The 21149-nt window shown below is 39.2% G+C and overlaps 2 protein-coding genes across 3 annotated transcripts in view; both read right to left on the bottom strand.

The window, feature by feature from the left end:
• Positions 1-211: 211 nt before the first annotated feature.
• On the bottom strand, positions 212-16283 carry LOC122866682 (TLC domain-containing protein 4-B-like). The gene is made up of 7 exons (XM_044176678.1): positions 15897-16283; positions 12199-12368; positions 10252-10341; positions 9285-9343; positions 9016-9110; positions 3968-4041; positions 212-3688 (listed from the first exon to the last, which is right to left on the bottom strand). Exons 2-7 carry the CDS (start codon positions 12351-12353, stop codon positions 3370-3372), a joined length of 792 nt encoding a protein of 263 aa, XP_044032613.1. The 5' UTR covers positions 12354-12368; positions 15897-16283; the 3' UTR covers positions 212-3369.
• Positions 16284-18798: 2515 nt separating this feature from the next.
• Positions 18799-21149, bottom strand: part of phldb2b (pleckstrin homology-like domain, family B, member 2b) — a 42062-nt gene continuing 39711 nt past the window's right edge. For both annotated transcript variants that reach the window (XM_044176713.1, XM_044176714.1), the window contains one exon: positions 18799-21015. In XM_044176713.1, the coding sequence (XP_044032648.1) occupies positions 20875-21015 (141 nt within the window). In that variant the 3' untranslated portion in view covers positions 18799-20874. The remainder of the gene's footprint in view (positions 21016-21149) is intronic.

Here is a 21149-nt window from a genome sequence, read left to right as displayed (position 1 = left end):
TTATTACCTCCAGTGTCAGTGCAATATAAAATAGTAGCCATTAATGGTACTGTAATGCTCTATGGAGGAGTTCTAAATTGACATGTCCGAGTCTGTAGTAATGATTTTGTTCTTGGCAGTATAATGGAATCCATATTTAAGACATTAGAGGCTCATTAATTCTGGGCTTAAAGGTGCAAAGCATGTTAGAACCCGAATGATACACATCACATCAGTTAATTTGGTATTTATTGAAAAGAACAAATTAAAATGTAAATGACAAATATTTTCTCTTCTCCAATACATTCACAGAATGTCACTAAACACTCCACCTACTCATATCTCTCCTCCATACAACATTCAGAACAGAAACACCAACACCAGTTCACCTAGCTGACAGCAGCACCATGCTCATAGGATTAACGTTTATTTGCACTACCCAGATTATTATAAACTGTGCTGATTAGTATTCAAGTATTCCCTCACTGATTATTTCTGTGCTGGATATTATACTTAATATACTGCTTTATGATGTTCGCATCACATCATTATAATCATCTGTCGAGTACATTATGTGGCACAGTGCAAGGATAATGTTTAAGTAAACATTATGTACATGTACTAAGAAAAAGAAAACAAAGAATAGAATTTCTCTTGCAAATGTATATGCTATTTTGTTTACAGTGCAATCCCCATGCAATACCACATGCAGTTGTTATAGAGGGTGCTTGGAGCAGAACGCCATATTGACCATGCATGACCTTGCATACACAACCACCCCTGATTCTGCCAGAAGTGGCCTGCTTTCCTGAAACCTTTTCATGATTTCCATTTAATTCCACTGAAATATTAACACCACATCCTGTTCCAAACAAGTCTCACTGTTTTACCATACCAAACTAAATTGAGCCTCATCATACAGTGACTAGCCAGAGCGTGCAGAGAGATGGTTATGTGAACAGAACTGATCTGAACCATCAGATCATGGTTGCAAGTTGGCACTGATGTATGAAAATGCTCATGAATTTAAAAACAAACAAACAAACAAACAAAGGTCTTCACCATGGAGTAGTAATGGCTTAAACACTGGCACAAATACATAAATCTTAAAACCATAACAAAAGCACTAAAACAACCAGCCTTAACAAGCCTCTTGGTTTTACATTTAACTGATCTATTACAAAGGCCAAACAATCACATTAGACAGGCATCAGACATGGAAAACACACAAGTAAATCACTGAAAAATGGTGTTCAGTGTTGTGAGGAGTTGGATGTAACAAAATATTCACTGTGCAATCATAAGTTGTTTTAAAAAAGGCAACAAAATCAAATGCTGAACATAGCAAGGCGTACTTTAAAAACCAGCAATCCCCGTTTCTGTTTCACAAAACAATTAACAGAAGCTTTTGATGTACAGCTCATATAAAGATACATTTACAATGAAAGTTCAAGTACATGTTTTGTAAATCATCGATGAATTGTAACTTTTCATTTGAACAAATGATACATTTGTCTTAAAAACTTTTCAACAGATTTGCTCCTGTGTTGCACGTTGATTAACATGAAACGGCTTTGTCAGTAGAATGAGGCTTGAGAAACCAAATATAATGTGAATCTTCACAACTTTTCCATATATTCATGTCCACTTAACACAAAACACACTTGTATCCATCCGATTAATAAATATGGAAGTGCACATTATGTTTAACAGCTGATTGGAAATCATACAGTAACATGAGGCAGAAGCTATTTGTATCACAAGGCTCTAAAACAATTACAAACTATGTTTGACATGTACAGAACTATTACCATCTGAAACAATGATTATTGTGTTTGATTTTACATAAAACTCAAATCTGCAGAAAAAAATTCATTTCTTTTTCTTCGAACGATTGTACTGAAATCATGTACCGAATTCAATTTGCTGGCTAAAATTTCCAATTCCTTCTGGAAAACACACATAGCAGCATGCGGCCTGTTGGCAAATGTTGCCCAGGGGTAAATTTAAGTTTGTGCCTAAGAAGATATTATTAATAGGAAGTGTGAATACTATATAGACCTAAGGTCAACAGCTGATGCTGGAAAAACTAGAGTGTCAGAATCCTATTAACACCTCCCACTAACCGTCTTAGCATAAATGAACATTTCAAAGCAGTTGCTCTTTGTCTGTACTCTGTGTTTCATTTTTTAGGTTTGTCTATGACACTGATTCCAAATCAACACTCCAGGTTTCACCCCTTATCATGCATTGCAAAATGTGAAATAAATATAATGCAGGCTCCCACAAAACAATGTCAACAACATATCTTTGTTTATGCAATATGATCTCCCCCTCATTCTGTAAAATATCCGGTTGTATACACATTATATCATGTGGATTTAAAAATCTGATGTTGACTGTTGCTCAATATTTCTTCAAGAAATATTACTGTTCTTGCACTGCTTAATGTCAGTGTACAAACACTGCATTGACATTCAGTTTCCCTTTAAGCATTTTTAAGGTACTCTGTACATCAGTCTCCTTTTAAAAACAGTTATCTTTGTTTGTATCTTTGAAAACCCATTTGCCTCGACCCCAGCAAGACAAAAGAAATAAACTACATACAGTGTACCGATTACCTTTCAGCCCTATATTATTTAAATTAACCATTCAAATACAAATGAAACCAAGACTCAATGAACCTCTTAACTGAATGACAGTTGGTGAGGGATGAACTGATTTATCCATACTTATTCTTCTCTGTGACTGCACTTGATGTAATCCCATCTTGTGTCAGTCAAGTCCCTGCAACTTTATCTCAAGATTTACTGAGGAAAAAGAAAAAAAGAAGAGATGCTTGGCCCTTCTCCTCAACAGGCATCTGACAATGATTTTATGGCACTGACCATTATTGAGGAATCACTGAATGTTTTCGAGGTTCCCTCAAATCTTTGCTTCATCATCAACATGAACTCATATTTCATCACTTTTATTCTGGGACTCAGGCAGCAGTACAGTAATAATACAAAAAAAACCCAAAGTATTTTGTTGAGCACTAAGTAAAGAACGGTAAACTTTTTGTGGTTGGGCTAGCAGTCCATTGTCCCAGGACGACCTCTTTTGTGTAGTGGTAAATTGTTCAAGAGAAAAATAATTGGCCATGCACACAGTATTGCTAAGAGGTCATTTCATGGCTCTGGGATGGCCAGTTAAACAGTCCATCAGTACATCTCTGACTGCGCCCGCTTTCTAAAAAAATCTCAATTCCCCTCATTACATTCGGTCCTGTAATATCACTCGTCCCGGGTGTGACAGGTAAGTGTCCAAGCTGCTGCTCACCAATGCACTGACAGTGACGTCACTGTTTCTCTGTTGTGGTGCTTTCTCACCACTGACGCCCTGGTTCCCTTAATCCGTTTTCCCATTCTCCTGAGGTGTGCTGGCTTTGCTCTGGCGTGCCGAGCGCAGCACCTTGTAGCAGCCGCGGGCAATCTTATGCATCCACATAATGTTCATGATGTCCAAGCAGATACTGGAGCAGATCCAGGCTACACGGCCACCCCAGGGCACCAGGTAGAAGGCCTCAGTGCCGTAGACCGCATACATACGACTATAGTAGACTGGCATGACGGCGATGCGGACCATGAAAAAGACTACTGCCATGGCAACGCCATTTGCCATGTTAGGCCGGGAGGACTTGGGATAACCTAGTACCTCAAAGAACCAGCTGTAACACAACACATAGTTAAGAAAACAGTGTCTAGCAGGATAAAGATGTAAATTACTTCAGCTTTATTCCAGATATATGGTTTAAAACCCTCAAATAATCTCAAAGAACCAGCTGAACACAAAGAGAACATGCAACAAGCAGTGGATTACCTTTGTGTAATTAAAATCCCTAACAATTAATACAACTTGATATATAATCTGCAGAAATGTTGCAAATTGAGCTCCAACCCTGAATTTAAAGACTCAAAGCCCAGGTCATTAGTAAGAAGGTACGTACCGCTGGTTCACACATGGTGTAGAAAACTCAGCAAGCAGACGGAAGTTAGCAAAATAAGGCAACATTCCTTCACCCTGGAAGAACAAGGTAAGAACAGGAAGACAACAAAACATGAAAGGGACAAAAACAAAACAACGAGTCATTTGGCTCAGCAGACATGAAGCTGATGTACCGCCTGTTCCACAGAGTAACAAGGTAACTCAGGTATTATTACAACTACAAGGCATCTTCGGACATAACCATCTGATATTTCATATTTCAAGAAATACTTTAATGGTGTGGGGAACTCAGGTCTAAGATCAGATGAAGTCCTCGCCAAATATAGACCTATTTGGCAGATCTAACAAAAGAGCCTTCTCCTTCAGGGCACACAATTATTCCTTCAAATTTTGCCAGCTAAAATTAGACTGGTCTTTAATTTGACTTCTGAATGATTCATTCTCTTGCTCACTGGTGATGTGCAAAATAACAGATTAACTGCCTCAGAACCATCATCAGATATCTTGAATGTAATGTTGACATTTCTGCTTGAGAATGGGACTTTTGTCAAAAATTGAAATTGTTCATGCTCTCAGGAGTATGAAAAAGTCACCAAAATCTTTGGGATTCATCCTCTGAAGACAGTGAATATCTGCAGCAAATTGAATGAAAATCAAGCTTTACATTTTTGAGATACCTCGTTATGGAATAAAGTATACTGAAAAATCATAACAAATCGTCCTCTAGGAACTATGAATTTCAACGTCAAATTTTATGTTAATGTGGCCAGTAACTCTAGGTGAAAGCACTAGACAGACAGATTGACCGACCAACACTGGGCTGGCTTCTAGTGAGGCAATAAATGGTTTTGCCTCATATAAGCTGCCTAAATATCAAAGTAAATTGGCTACAATATCTTGGCCATCTACCCCTTAAAGAAACCCCAAAACACAAGAGACAACATGCAAAAATGCCCACACAAAATGAAGCATTTTTGCATTTATTGATGTAATAATCACTAATGCATCCTTACGACAAACTACTGTATATGCCAACTATTGCTAGCTCACATTTTATGTCTTTTCATCCAGAGAGAAGAAAACCACACTGTCAAGACCACACAGCAAGGCAATTCATCTGAATAACATCTCAACATTAAACAGGTATTCCGCAAATATCAACACAGCACAGGATACATATACATTTAGCAAGCCACTATTTGAAGGAGCAATCAAAAGCCATGCAGAGTAAAAAGCTATATGTTTAACTGCCGAACATGCCATTGTTTAGAAGACCAGGGCCTGAATTCCATGTTGCCTTAGGTATGAGATCATCTTCAGCAGGCTTTACCCACCTTGTACCTGAGCTTAAAGCTGAATTATGAATGCTTGAAACAATTCCTAATGAAACTCACAATGTCTGTAATAATACCTGGTCTAATACTAGAATTCTAAAATGTAGAAACTAGTGACAATGGTTTTTGACCTGGACAGAAGCCACTATGAAGCTCTTAAGTGATCCTACTTTAGCACACAATTTCCAGCTGCTGCTAAACAGAATGAAGATGATCTTAAAAACAAGATGCTTTCAGGACACCCCATCTTAAACACTGTTGACCTGGTCTACCTTGTTAAATCAGATGTAACGTTTGAACATCCAGCACTTAGACCAAAATGGTGGTAAAATATTGCCATTAGCCAAATAAATTTGAATAAAGTGTTTAGAGTGAAAAAGTGCATTATAGAGAGTGCTGAGATTTGCATCTTTATTTTAATTGCAATTAGGTAGTTTGACCCAAATTGAATTTTGTGTTTAACTCCAGACCATACAAATTCAGAACATAAGTCAAATGCAAAATTAAGATAAAAATCACAGTATTCAATTTTACTAAAAGACCCACAAAGAACATTTAATTCAAGGTTATTTGGCTAGAGGCCTGACTTTTAGAGCATGAAAAAGAGGACTTACCGTCAGGGCTGAAACAAAAGCTGGTCATTAAAACATACTTACTATGTGATACAAACAGGGTATGTGCATTGCAGTTTTTGTACCATATGATGTGAACTTTCCACCTAGCATGAGTATGCTAGTACCTCTAGGAACTGGTAAGTCCATACTGTGACTGGGCATCATATCTGCTCAGTGCAACACAACAGCAATAGCAGCAGACAAGACAGGAATAAAGAAGTCCCCATCTAGATCAAGACCTGCTCTGGGTTTCTAAATGACACACGACCTTTTTGGTAGTTTTTGCATGAATGGGGATGACACAACCCGACTTGATGTTGGTAGTTTTTGCATGTAGGGCTTGAAGAGGGGCTAAATATGTTAAAGTCAGCGGAGGACACAGAGACAGACAGATATATTAGAAGAAAATAAAAAAAGATGCCACCACAATTGGAAGCAAATAAGAAGCAACATTTACAACACTGAGAAGAAAGCATGCATCTAGTATTTACACAGCATCTTTTTGATTAAGCTATGCTTGACTGTTAAAAACAGACACAAAAGACACAACTGTTTTGACCAAGACATTAGTGAACGTCTAATCAATAATGAAAACATACCAACAAGCTCATGAAATTAAGATGATTTAAAAAAACAAAACAAAAAACATTTTAAATACCCATGGTTTCCACATCGCTAATTAAATTATTAATTTAGGCCTTAATTTGGCTGTGTGCCTCAGGGTTTAATATTCGTATTGAGTAGGTAGAATATATTGTGTATTTGACATGAATACTTCCACATAAACACACTTAACACATAAACTCATAAGAGACTTTGACAACATATGACAAATTTGACTGGGTACAAAACTAAATAAAATGAAAATGACATCAAGGAATAGCCAATGTTGTTGTTTTTACCGTAAATGTAATATGGCTACAGTAATATCTTTTTTTCTATCACAGTTGACTAATGTGGAGCAATCATTCCGTTATCCCACATGGATTTCAGTTCTAGTCTGAGGAAACAGTCATGAATGTCCAGTAACAGTATGGCCTACTTCATCTCCTTTACCTAATTGTTTTAGATACAGGTGCTTGCTCTGTTTCTCCAAATGAATGGCTGGATTTACAGTCAGTTAAAAATCATAATTTTATTCCAAAGATGTGACACTGTTTCATTATAATTGTTAAGACACAGAAATGTGGAAAAGTAATATTCCTCATTAACAATGCAATGAAGACAGACAAAAAAAAACAGATGCAAATATGATGTGTGTCACATTGAAGAAGAAAAACAAATCTGTAAATCCAGCCAGTGACTGGAACGTAGGTAGGGATAAGATGTAAATCTTGACTGCAGGGTTTACACTAAACAGGTCGTTGGTGAAACCAAACGTCCATACTGCTTTACTGCTTTTTACCAAGATGTTATAATCATTTGCCGATGGGAACGTGAAACCAAAATTATAGTACTAAGCAATGTAAAGATTTTTTTTCATCCAAGAACAAGTTAAGTATGGGGACAGAGCAATGTACACTGTATGGCCTTTTGCATTTTTTTTCCTATACAGAAAATACAAAACATGTATTGTAGGGGAACAAACAGAATTCTCTGTAAGTTTGTTTAACTAAAATAAAATGGGTATAAAAAAGGAAAAGATAGACTTTTAAGAATATTAACAACAGTAATTCTGTAATTGTTTCAAACTCATTGAGTACACCTGACAGAATACATTCAACATGGTATTAGAAAAAAAGGCCCGCCTATCATCTTTGGGTCATGTGGATGACATTATTTGACTGGCTTTGTCAGTTTTCCCTCATCAGGAGGAATGTAAGGAAGAGAAAGAAGAGGCAGAACTGGGCTCTGGCACAAAACAGACAGGTTGAAGGTACTGTAGATACTAGGCAGGTAAGTAATTAAGAACGTTGAATACTGTTTGTTGGCATGCACAGTAACAAGAAAGGAACCCTGTCTGTGTAGAACGCTTCAGAACTGCCAGCATGCACACAGTGGTTACAGTTAGGCATTCAGCAGCGCTAAGCTCAGAAACGTTCAGCTTACGTCAGATTCACACAACATTAAAGGGGGTCAGTAAAACAAACAGAAAGCACAGAAATTGTAAGGGCAAGGTGAGGGGGGAGGGGGTCATCAGCCAGTACCATCATTGAGCATTCCATGCAAAAAATACCATAGTCATTCATTTCCATAATAATTATCAACAGACCCTGGCGACCTAGAGGGTTTCAGATTGAACAAAGAGTGAACAGCACTGCCCATAAATGCTGAGTACACTAAACTATCTCCATATCTAGATATATGCCAACTGTATACTAGCAGTACAGCAACAACCAATGAGTCACTAATTAGTAATTCAGATGAGTTGTGAAATTATTATCAGGATAATGTTAATACCCACAGCTGATTTTGCAAAAATGATATAGAATGACACTAATGCAGCCTTCACATGAATAGCTGATTTGGTGTATTACGAGGGTTAACCATCATGTCATTTGGTAAGAGGGCTTTTACAGTGCAGCTCTAACAATTGCTAAACCTGAGTGAAATGTCAAACCAACTCGAAAGTTACGATTATAAATGTTGTTCCTGCAATCTTCACAAAACCATTTAAATTGGCACTTTTTAAACCAGTAATTTCCAACATTACAACCATTTAATACTTAATACTTTCACATCTTAATAATGCCAAAACTGGGCAGGCAAACAGTGACTCCTGCTGGAACACCCTATCGCTAATGGACAACAACTGATACTTTAACTCACCAACTAGTGCATTACTTTCTGTAGCACTTTTTTCATTTCACCTGAAAGCAATGAAGCCAAAGAGGTTGATTTTAAACATCCATAAGGTTTCCTTCTCTGATGTGTTTGTACAGTTTGGGGTACATCTCTTGCACAGGTACTGACTACGCTGATCTTGCCTTGTGCATATTTAACTAACCTATATAAGTTGCACGGGGACAGTCATGGACACTAACTGAATGGTGGCTAAATTAGTTAAAAACACCCAGCTTGACAGGACACAGCTGTTCACCCTTGGTTGTCTCCTTCCCATCTTGCCTGCACGTTCTGCTATTGGACAATAGGGCACTCACCAGTACATAGTAGTAAGCATACAACGCTGCCAGATGGTGAACTACAAAAAACTTGTCGCCTATCGCCTTCCAATAGTAAAATATTAGCAGCAGATCTGGAAAACAGAAGTACAGGGAAAAGAGAGACATCATGTCATTGGTGCATTCAAAGTACATACAACAAATAAAAACCATACTGTAAAAATACATTAAGTTCCACTTCTCATTACCAATTACATGCATGACCTTTGGTCTTACTTTGACAAACATTACCTGTATGTTTCTCTTACCAGATATGAGGTAGCCTGTTGTGATGGCAACATTAGTCTTCACCAGTGTAGGATCCCCCCTGTTGAAAAAACACATTTGGTTTGACTGGGTTTGTGTGATTACATTTGGTGTGTAAAGGTGTTGAACATTTCTGACTTTGGTGACTCCTAGTGGTAGTATCAAAAAAAGAAACTGAGGCAGACAGCACATGAGTAAGTAAACCACTTCCAAACTTGCAGGGGATATCCCATTTCCATCAAGCAGAGGTTGATATCATTACTTTAGAATCTAACTAATAGCAAAATTGGCCAAATTCACCTGTCAATAAGCCCCACCCCCTCTTGCTTTCCATTCTAGCATGGCACGTATGCAGTTTACGTTAATAACGGTGGAAGATTTAACGCTCAAAGTTCTCGGTCATTTTTGAAACAATGGGCGTTTGATTTCACACAGAAGTATACACAAGCTAGCAAATTTATATCAGCTGAAATGACAACTGTGGCTAGCAGATTTTATCAGCTCTAGCAAGTGAGTACTAACTCCTTGAGTTGGCTGAAAACTCTGTCTCCAGTTGACTTCATCATGTTTCCAGTTAACTTGTTTAGAAAAGATGAGACCACGTAAAAAGATCTTAGATATGCATTGCATGCAGGGCTGCTACCTCTGATATAGGCAAGTTTTGGCTCCCACACAGTGGATGCATCAGTCCTAAACTTTTTCCTCTTATGTTTTTGGTTTTGGAAAGGGTAAAAAAGAGACACCAAACTCTTTGTATACCAAGAATCACTCCTACTAGAACCCCATGTGCACACCGCCTCAACGTGCGGACAAGCCCAAAGCTTGACAGACCTCCCGTGCCTGCGGTTGCTATGCTGCGACTGGACAATCGGGCCTCTTGTGAAAAAAAAGTTGACATATTGTATATAATTAACCAAAACTATGTAAAGTAAAAGGTTAAAAGCATGCGATTCACAGCCAAACTCTCACCAGACTGGGTCTTCATTGACGGCATCATCAAAAAACAAGATGTAGAGACAGAAGATTCCCACCAACAGTGCGTGAAGCGTTGACACCGTCCTGAAATGAAAACCAAAACACACACAGCCGTGATGATCTACTACTGTCTGACAAGGGCAAGAGATTTTCTATTCAGTAAACTTTCCAAAGGAATAGGGAATATTTATCTTTAATTCATGAAAAGTGCCTTGGAGTTGCTCTCTGGTTTGCTGAATGTTTAGTACTCACGGTGAATCAACTGATTGCCTGACAGGGCTGCACACAGATTCAGACCAATTAGACTAAGAGATTAAACACTGCTGAAGGGTCAGGCAGAGCAGCACACAATCCCAGTCAGTCATTAAGGCAGTGAGACAGTCCAGCAGTTCTCAACAATCAGTCAGTAAGACAGAATGACAGGCACACTGGCTGTTTGACTGTTTAACTAGAATCTGTATAGTCATGAGCCTCAACAGGGATCCCCATAGCCTGGTTCCATCTCCACCAATCATTAATTTTCATTGGCTCATAAACCATGTGACCATTTCAATTTCACAAGTGCTCTCACGAGTAATAAACTGAGTATGCGAGAAATTGAAGATGAGTGATTTATGCAAGTTGGACCAGGCTGGATCCTTCCAACCACTCTTACACGCTGGCCTTCAAACTACAGTAGAGCCTTCACTGTTCCCATGGTGCTTAACGATCACAACAGCCTGTCTGTCTCACTCAAGACACAAACACACTTCATCTTTTCGTTCCAACCTATTTGTTCTAGTCCGTATCTGTAATGTTCCCATAACAAGTTAGCAGATAAAATGGAAACATGACAACAGATGAGACTTGGTTGTTGTCTGATCAAATGGTCTAGTCATCAGTATGAACACCGTGGCCCTGAAGCATTCCTACTTGTCTGTTCATTTTGACTGATGAACTGTGAAGATAAAATAGTTCTACTGATTAAATGAGACAAGGATAATCTGACTGTTAGAGGAAGATTGTAGTATATTTTACATTGTATGCACTTAATTAATTAAATGATTGCTTTAATTTGAGGGATGTGGCAAAACTGCTAAATGCAAGTCCACAATGGAGTCCATTGGCACAAGAAACACAAGCAGTTAGATCATCAGACGAGCTTGAAATGAACATGAACAAGCTCTTATCATCCTTAACCTTAATATTTACATTAGTTTTTACTTCCAAACTGAAATCATTGTTGCTGATTAAGGAGTAAATGCGTGCATGGGTTATGTCCTGAGTTCCTATACAAGCATATGTGTATTTGAATTTTGCACACTTAGGCTACAATCAGTGGAGAAGTGCATATGAAGAGGTTTTTACAGAGAGCAAATAAATTGAATGACTACTGCTATAAAAATATGACATTAAAATCTTAAGGATTACAACTTTAAACTGGGGATTTGTTTTAATACAAGTCTGACTGCTTGTGCTGCATGCACTAATGATGTCAGCAATGAAATCAGGGTGTAAAATGTTACCATACCCAATAGGAATGATGGCAACAAGCTTGAAAAACATTTTTGTATGAAAAATTCCAGGATGTTTTATGCTTTACAATCTGTAAAAACTATGCAAGGTTTTACTATGTCAGTCAGAGATAGGTACTTAAAAGGTTTAATATTGAAGTTACATTGACGAAGAAAGAAAGGCTGATTCCATTTCCACCATGCTGCCAGAACATCTAGGCAGTGGCATGTAGAGCAAACAATGCAAAACACACAATGCATCCTACTAGTGAGTCAGATAGCAGTGTCACAGGAAATATGTGGGTTGCCTGTCAGTGCATGTATTTGGACCCAGCTGAAACAAACCCCCTCTGGCCAACATCTGAGCTGAGAGCAGTGTCACACTCTCTGCTGTACATAGCATGTAAATATTCAGACTCATCAGGATAATAAGTTCATGTCGGGTCACCTTGAGTTCCATTCCACCTTCTGCTTGTCACTGAGGCAGAGGAACCCGGGGCTGATGCGTATGGACATCCAGGGACTGACTTTGTGGAAAAGCCACTGGAAGGTGAGGAAACTGGTCACCGAGATGATGAGGATAAGCTGGCTGAATGGGTCCATGTCCACCCAACCCCACTGTGGGAGGATGGAGAGACAGAGGGTAAAGGTTAGAAAGAAGACCGGGAAAGTTAGCCATGCTCTGTTGTTTCATTTCAAGATTCTGCAAACAAAACAAAAACAAAAAAATCCAACAAACAACTACAACGCGTCAGAAAAATCACACCTGCCAGTAGGGGCCCAGTCAGTGTTTAGCTCAGCTGCTAGTGGATTAAACCTCATAGACAAAGAAATGAACAACTATCAAAGATATTTTGACAGTAACTAGTCATCAACTCTGCTCTATCAGCTTCTTTATTCAGAGCCTCTACTAAAAACTGGTTAACTGGCTGAAAAATGTATTAAGTTGAATTTGTGACAATGACAAGCTAACGTTACATTACTTCCTGGGCCTGTGTTACAGAGGAAGTGTGGCTCTTCAGACAGACAGGAGACAAAAGTATGAAAACACGCTGTCTGTGTGTTGAAACCAGTTATTGTGGTTTTAGCACACACAGCATCGAACACCACACACACACACACCTTCTTTCCCAGGAACTCTACAACAAAAATGGGCATGTTCATTTACTGTATCTATGCTGATAATCAGAGGCAGAGACCCAGTAAACGGCAAGACTGGACTTTGCTTTGTTTACTTTAAAAACACACACACTGCATTTTCCCGTAGTGTATTTCAGGGTAGAATAAATCTTCAAATTAACATTGGGTCCATCCACTGTTATTGACATGGCACCTGTGACGGATGGTGTGTGTGTTTTGACCAACAACAAAAAGATAACCTGGTCGGTTCAAGGCTACACAGTTTATTGACAAATCAACTACAGACCCAGTTTTCAAAAGACAAGTGACTGAGGGAAATCTGGATCATCCTCGCAGAGGATACAGAGCGACCACGCGCTCCTGAACTCCACACAGCGGTCTGGAGTCTGAATATTGAGGGGAACAAATAGCTTTCGTTCAGCTTTTGAAGGATCTCTTGACATGTATGCTCGTTACAAATAATAGGTTGGACAAATTTCCATATATATTTCATGTATTGGAGGGGATGGGACCCCCTGTCCCTGTGGCAATTACATGCTTGAATATTAACATAATTTGTCAGAGCATCACTAAATCAGCTCCATAATGTGGATTGCATTAATCCCACAGTGTACAGAAGGACATTTTATAGAAACAAAATAAATAGCCTTACTCCTGTTGGTCCAGTTTGCGTGTGATTTAATAATGCAGGTTACGGCTGGATAACTTTGAGAAAATGAAGAGTCATACTGTATTTCACCAAATACTATGATACCAATATACATCAATATAACATGACAATATTTTTGGAGTGCCTATTGGTGCTTTTTTAAAATATTTACAAAAAAATCTTTCAGTATGATCACACAAATAGAAATCACCATCACAATATCAACATTAAATTGATATATCGCACAGCTCTACTACAGGCTAATATTTCTGCTACTTTTGCTATTTTAGGGGGTTACTGGAGACTGGTATCACAGCTTTGCTGTAAGAGCATCTCAAATGGACACAAGGTCAGCCATGTGTTGGAAAATGAAAGTGGAACATGGGTACATGGTATATAGGGTGATTAGCACGGGATGGTTCAATAAAATCCATTTCGTATTTATACATTATTTAATTCAAAATGTAGGCCTCGAAGTAACATGATGTGTAGTAGCAATCTGCACAATGGCCTAAAGCCACCCACAAATCAGTTTGTCATATCTGTATGTGGATCAAAAGTTAGCGTTCCCTAGAAGACAAAGATCCAAAATTAGCAGCTCTGCATGGACATTGACTTGTAGCCAGTAAATGTACGTCACTGACAGAGGTCCACTGCAGCCACCGTGAGTCCAGGCCACTGAACTGTTGTATGAGTGTTGCACTGAGCTATTTGCATGTGGGCTGATTTGACTGTGCCAGCTCTTGGTACAAGGCCAAGTCAGTTAACGTTAAAGACATATTTACATCTCCCAGCACAGGCGCACACACACATCTCACTCCCTGGAGCTCTGGCCTTGGTCATTTTATTCCTGCCTTTGTACCTGCGTTACACCAAAGAAATACTTGAGCACTGTAGCCAAGAAAAAGTCACTAGAGAACTGAAAGGCCAATTCCACAGAGTCCTCTCCTTATGCCTGCCTGTAATGCATTAGTGGACCGTGAGCACCAGCACTTAAATGTAGCATGCTGCAAGGCAGAAATACGTTTTGTTCCAAGAGGGACACTTCAAGAGTCCATACTGTGATTTTGACTGAGGAGATATCTGGATATCTAAGTAAGGCTACCTTCAGCCATTCTTACAAAGCACAGCCAAAGGGTTGTACACATACATGTTTGCTTCCTGTAAGTCCCATGCAGGACCATGTTGCCAAGGGCAAATGGTTACAGAGGTCGACTTAAGGATACAGCTGAAGTACCATGGAGAACAAAGCACTACTAGTGTAGCCTATATAGCCTCTCTCACAAAAATCTGATGAACACGTTTGTCGAGCTGAGTGTGTTTCTTTTGCAAAGATTTATCAACTTAAAACCCCACACAATAAACAATGAATTTGCTAGGGTTCTAATGAGCTGAAAAAGGTCAAGGGAAAGCTAAACAGCAGATTGTGGTTATGCCAATAAGGGAAACCCCCAACAGGCAGGTTTGGAGGTGAAAGAAAGCAACCTGCTTGCACACTTCCTGGCAAATCTATGAGACGGCTGGCTTTTATTGCCCTTAATTCAAGATAGACCTTTGGTAATAAATAAAAAAGGTGGCTGGAACTATAGACCCATGCAATGCATCAAAACAGCCAATTATTTTGAAAAAAACAAACAAACAAACTGTTTTCCCTTTGCTCTTACAACATACATACAACAACATTTTAGGAATAAAAGCAGATGTGCATAAGACAGCCTGGAAATGTATCTGGCAATTACAAGGTGGAAAGAATGGGTTTAGAGGAATTAACTCCAAACTAACTCCATGGCTTAAGAGCAGTGTTATTCAGACCCCCACTGATTTATAAGTCTCAACCATCAGGATAGACACTGGCACGTTTGAACCCGCCTTAAAGATAGGCCCGGTCTTAGTTTTCTGGGAGGTGATGTAGATTTCCCCTGAACAGGTCCGAAACAGGTTTCTTCCCGGAAGATTGTTTTGCCAGCTTCATATGTTCCTATATAGGCTGGCACGTAAGGTTAAAATGCGCTTGCGTAAGATGGGTGGACCTTTTTTTTTTTTAAACGAGAAAACGATAGCCCCACGAAAATAACTTCGCTATGTGCATCACCGGGATCGCATTCTAGAGATGCTGTGCAGAATCGATTGCCCGAAGCAAACATGGTATCAACCAAGTATCGCAGAGGCATTCTGATTTTCTTCAAAGCAAGGACTACGGTATATAAAAGCACACACAAGGCCAATTCTCGCCGCACTGCTTGGCCAGCTGCTGTTGCTGTAAAATGTGTTGAGGGAAAATAACACTGGCCTGGTCGTGCTTCTGTGCACCAGCCATACATATGAAAAGAAAATATAGAGAACCCGGATTGACTTACCTTACGACTTTCATTAAGATGATTTGCGCCTCACTCTCTCAACTGGTTATGGTTTCCAGGGTCGCTCGCAAAGCCTTGTATGTTGAATCAAAGCCACAGCCATGTCGAGTCATTTTGGATAAACAACACAGCCCGCCTCTTGCTCCACACACACTCACACTCACACAAACACACACACACCGCTAACAACTTGTGGGGGATGCAGCGAGGCTGGAGCTCCGTGCCCGTGCCATCTTTGCGGTGTTTACCGAGAATCCCATCCAGCACAAAACGTGCATAATTACAGAGGTGCAGATCGTGTAGCTCGACGCTCGATTATGGGAATGATGGTGGGTGCTAGTTTGTGAGTTAACCCTCCTCTCTCTCTCTCTCTCTCTCTCTCTCTCTCTCTCTCTCTCTCTCTCTCTCTCTCTCTCTCTCCTCAAATTACAGCTGAAGTCTTAAAGATACACACACATACACACACTATCTCAGTGGTCCGCCCAAGAACACTCACTGTGTCTATTTATAGCCGAGGCTCGTTAAACCGATCCAGGGTAAATCAGACCAGATAGCCAGCAAAGCAAACTGCAGCCACGGCCCACTGGTCTGCTTATCAACGAATCCCTTAAGGCTTTTAAATCCATCCCTTCACTGAAACCTTTCACGCATTTTGCCACATGCTGTCACAGACATTCTGCACAGTTCATAATGCTGAGTGCTGGCCTGCTCACTCCGCTTGGGTTGTAATTCAATGAGAGGCTTCATTCATAGCCCACCCACTCAACAAAAAAAAGAAAGAAAGAAAAAGAAACAAAAGGAAATTAAAACAAATCAGGACACCAGAAAAAATAAACAGTACAAATGGGAGTATTAGAAAACACAGCAGCTTCAACTCTAAATGTCTTTTTAAGCCACTGATGTGATGCCCCCCTGTCCTTCCTCAGATGTCAGACGTTAGTGTAGCGTCCTCTCATACACATTACTAGAGGACAGAGGACAGATTCAATGACCAGCGGCTGCAATATAAAATTACATCTCCAGTGGATTGAATGAGCAAGGCCAGTGTATTTACAGCACAGCGATGTGGTCAGCCCTAAATCATTGTGAGCTGATTGTTTGCAGACTAATGGTTTAAGCATAAAACGTTTCCGCCAGGCCCTTGTTAGTGGTCTCTGTCACACACAATCAACTGAGCACTCACACATGAACGCAGAGAATGTGAAAAGTGTCCCTTGTCCCCAATTCAGAATCCACTCAAAGGAGTAGTTTTCACTGGAAACGAAGTGTCAACTATTACCCTTGTCCTCAGCCTCGTCACCGCAGGATAACATTAACTCTAAGCAAGCATGAGTGAACAACGTTTCCATGTCTGCCAGCAGATGTTTAACAAACATCTGCTGGCCTTTGTGCAAGGACAACACAAGGGCTGCTCCTTTACTGTGCATGCATTTGCTGACACTGTGATTTCAACAGGCAGGTTTGTCTCGGTTGGTCTTGCAGTTCACACTGACTGTAATGTGCTATTGCTCTTTAAGGGTAACTGACTGTTAACATTAGTGCTGGATGACAGTTGGGGAATACGAAAATTGACTAATTGCACATTTAGTTTTCACTATTTATACACACAAAACCAAAATCACTTTATTTTATTTTCAAAAATTAAAATTTTGGTTTGGTCTGAATTCCAAAATAAAAGCATATTTTAAATAACCACCACATAGGTATTACATTGAAATTAATTTGTTCTTTTAATTTAATACGTCCAAAAAGTGACAGTTGGCAGAATTCTCGCATTAAGTCTGATAACATTAAAAGGCTAGTCGAAGGCGACAGTGAGTGAGGGAGGAGAAACAGGACGTCAGAAACTGGCTGATGCATTCGTTTGAAATCTCACTGCCATCGGACCAACCGCTGTTAGAATTGTGAACTACAGCATATAAGTAGGACCTCATGGACATACAATCTTAAGTACGGGTGTTGGTATCTCATTATCCATTCAGCCTTTAATAGCTGACTCGAACGAGTTATGTTTGTTCTAGCTGTACTACGAAAAGTTGGAAGTTGCAAACAACACTTGCGTGCCAATTTCATAGCCTCTCAGACCAAATTGCACTCAGAATGCATTCTGGGTAAAGTGTTAGCTTCTCAAAGCAATTAGCAAGTGTTTCAAAGGAGAGACTCACGTAGCGACTATGGCCACGAATTGATGAGGTGGATGAGGTTAGACATGTAATTGGTAGTAATAGTTTGTCAGATGAGGGTCATTGTGGTATTATTTGTTGGTTAATGTGGATCATATCGGCACTGTGTCTGTTTTCGTTTTTGTTTGTACAATAGGTGGCCCTCTTGCTCACGAAACTTTAGTAAAATTGCGTATGGATGTACCCCTACCCCTGTTTTTTTCCAAATAAATATTTTTATTTAGGCTACTAAAGCCGCAAAGCACGATGGGATATTCCAGCCAGAATATGAGTCCGCCCTATCCAAGGAGGAATAACACGTATTTTAATTGTGGTCCCTTCACTGTAACATTCCACCGTATCTCTACATTATACAGTGGAGCAATGTGCGGTAGCTATAACAGTATGCAGTTTAATAGTATAGCAACAGACTGCATCTGAGGTGGCTGCCTGACAGTACCGACTTCTGCCACATAGCGGTGCTCCATCTCCATGTTACTAACCCGAACTGGCTGACTAGACCAATCTTGGGGGTTTTCTGTATGATAGTCATTTTAAAACAACAAGGTATTGTATTCCAATTAAGAAATCCCTTTTTTAAACTAGAGATTAGACTTCCTAGTTAATACGTTAGGCTAGATGGCATTATTTTCTGGAAATAATGGGTGAGATTTGATTCAGTTTATTTTGGGGCTTATTTGGGGAGGCAGTGTGCTCTCACAAAAAAGATGAACATTATAAAAAGGTAAAATATATCATTTTTATTATTCATATGGAAATACAAAATTAAGATACATGCATTGGTAATGGCATAAATACAGTAGGATCAACTTACAAAATTATTTATTCAAAAAAAAAGAAGAAAAACAGGAAAAATTAAGCTCATGGAAGCTTCCACTGTAACAGTTGGTGGAAGAAAACCATGTGCTTGTCATGTAGAAAGATACAATTTTGTATTGAACAAAGAGAAGACAAAGCAAAGAAACCACATATACAATATACCACATAAACATGTACTTTGGTCAATAAAACAAAGCAAAAAGCAATGGCAAGAGGCAAGATGATAAATGCACTGGTCAGTGGACTGAATTATTCAGATGTGGTATGGAGTATGATACACAATATAAAAGCAGCTTTAGTAATCAATGTGGACTAGTCAGTTTAACTAAAACATTGTTTTAGTGGTAAGAAAATCAATGCAATGAAAGCTAGTGGACCAAAGCAGCACAATAATCAGTCAGTTTTGATGGCTAAAGGCCTCCAAAGTGAGTGCGTGTACCATAGATTTCTTCCGCCGGACACCTTAAAAAAAACCCAAATTAATCCTCCAAGGGTTCTTTCTCACAAAACCACTCAGGACCATATTTCCACATTTGTGTGTGTTTCTCGGCACAGACAGTCTGGCATTTAATATAAAGATACACGTAGCTCTTAAAAATATAGATAATATGAATGTCAAAATACTGTCACAAAAAATATGATAAAAAAAGGCACAAACAGGAGTCTTGAGTTGATAATGGATCATAACTGTCATGACTATTTTAAAGCTAACTACAACAAAATGTACAAATATCACAATTTTGTGCCTTAGTAAAAGTCATTATTTCTCGTACTTTATATTGGAAAATAACAAGTCGCCTGACACTTACTATGTTTGAGCTTCATTTCTGAGCCTGTGGTGATACTATTGTAAACCCAGCACAGGAGTCCATTTTAAAAATGACTGACACCATGTTGAGTGTATCATCACACCCCAATTTAAATGTTTTACGTGAGGGCGTGGCTTGGATTATTAGTGTCATTCACCATGTAAGAATAGCACCTTGGAGCTACGTTAGAAGCTCACAGTAAATAGATGTGTACATAGAGTATGCACACAAAATAGGCACTTCTTCAGCGCATATGTGTCTAAAGTCACACATGATCATATGATGCACATCCATGCTCACAGTTAAGACCTGAGAATGCCACAGTAATGATACATGAAATTAAATCAAGATGAAACAATTTAAAAATTAAAATATGTTTGCTCAACTACCTTTACTAAATTAATATGCATTATTTATTCTGTACACAGGAAATTGTTTAAAAATGATTAAAACACACTTTTAGTCAAATGGTCTAAAATTGATTAAACTCATTACAAAATTGAAAAGTTCTTGCATGACATGCTAAAATTGTTTTGTGTGGCATTTCTAAACACTGATTCACTATTATGTCTTCCTAGTTGATGTTAATGATGAGATGTTGATAATGACATAATATAGAGCTCAAACTGGTTCACTCAGCATTGAGTTTTCCAATAGTATCTCCTTATAAAAACAATCCTTTGTAAAAAGCTTCTTATTGCTAAAAAGGAGCTGCTGAGTCTGCTCTTCTCTGAAGAAAATGGGACTTTTTTTCACATGTCCTTTACATTTAAGCAAAACCTCGAGGCACACCTGAACTCACTCCAAGGCACAGTGGTGCACCATAGCACATTTCAGATCTCCTACACTTCATTACTTCTATGGAATTGAACCAGATTGCCTAAAAATATTCAAATTATTATGTTTTATCTGCCAACAATTTCACATGAATGCTCCACATATGATTGTAAACCCTGCCCATCTTGCAAACAAGGCGGATAAAATGTTACACAATGATCTTGAGTAACTCAAGGCTGCTGTCTCTACACAACAGAACTGTGTTGATTCTTCAGATGACAATAATATCCATCCAAACACTTAAAAAGTCCACAGATAAAAAAAGGAATAGAAAACGTAGTCTTTAAAGCCACAAAGAGGCATAGCACGATGGCATATCCTGCCCCTTCACTACACCATGAACTGCGTGTATCCCTCAGCACCTGTGACGATCACATCCATCCAGATCCTCATGGCCTCAGGGGAGGGAGCAACCATGTAGTAGACTCGGTCATGAGTCTTTACACTGAAGGTCAGAGAGGGGTTTGGGCTCTGAAGGAGAGACAGGAAGGAGAGAGGAGCCAGCGAAGGATGAAATGAGAACAGAGGGAGGAAATCAGAGAGAGGAAATAAGAGGGAGGGAGGGAGGGAGAAGGGGAATGATGAGTGGGAGACAGAAAGAGGAA

Source organism: Siniperca chuatsi, linkage group LG19 (genome assembly GCF_020085105.1).
Source record: "Siniperca chuatsi isolate FFG_IHB_CAS linkage group LG19, ASM2008510v1, whole genome shotgun sequence".
NCBI classification, from domain to species: domain Eukaryota; kingdom Metazoa; phylum Chordata; class Actinopteri; order Centrarchiformes; family Sinipercidae; genus Siniperca; species Siniperca chuatsi.
This window is presented reverse-complemented; position numbering and strand designations above follow the sequence as displayed.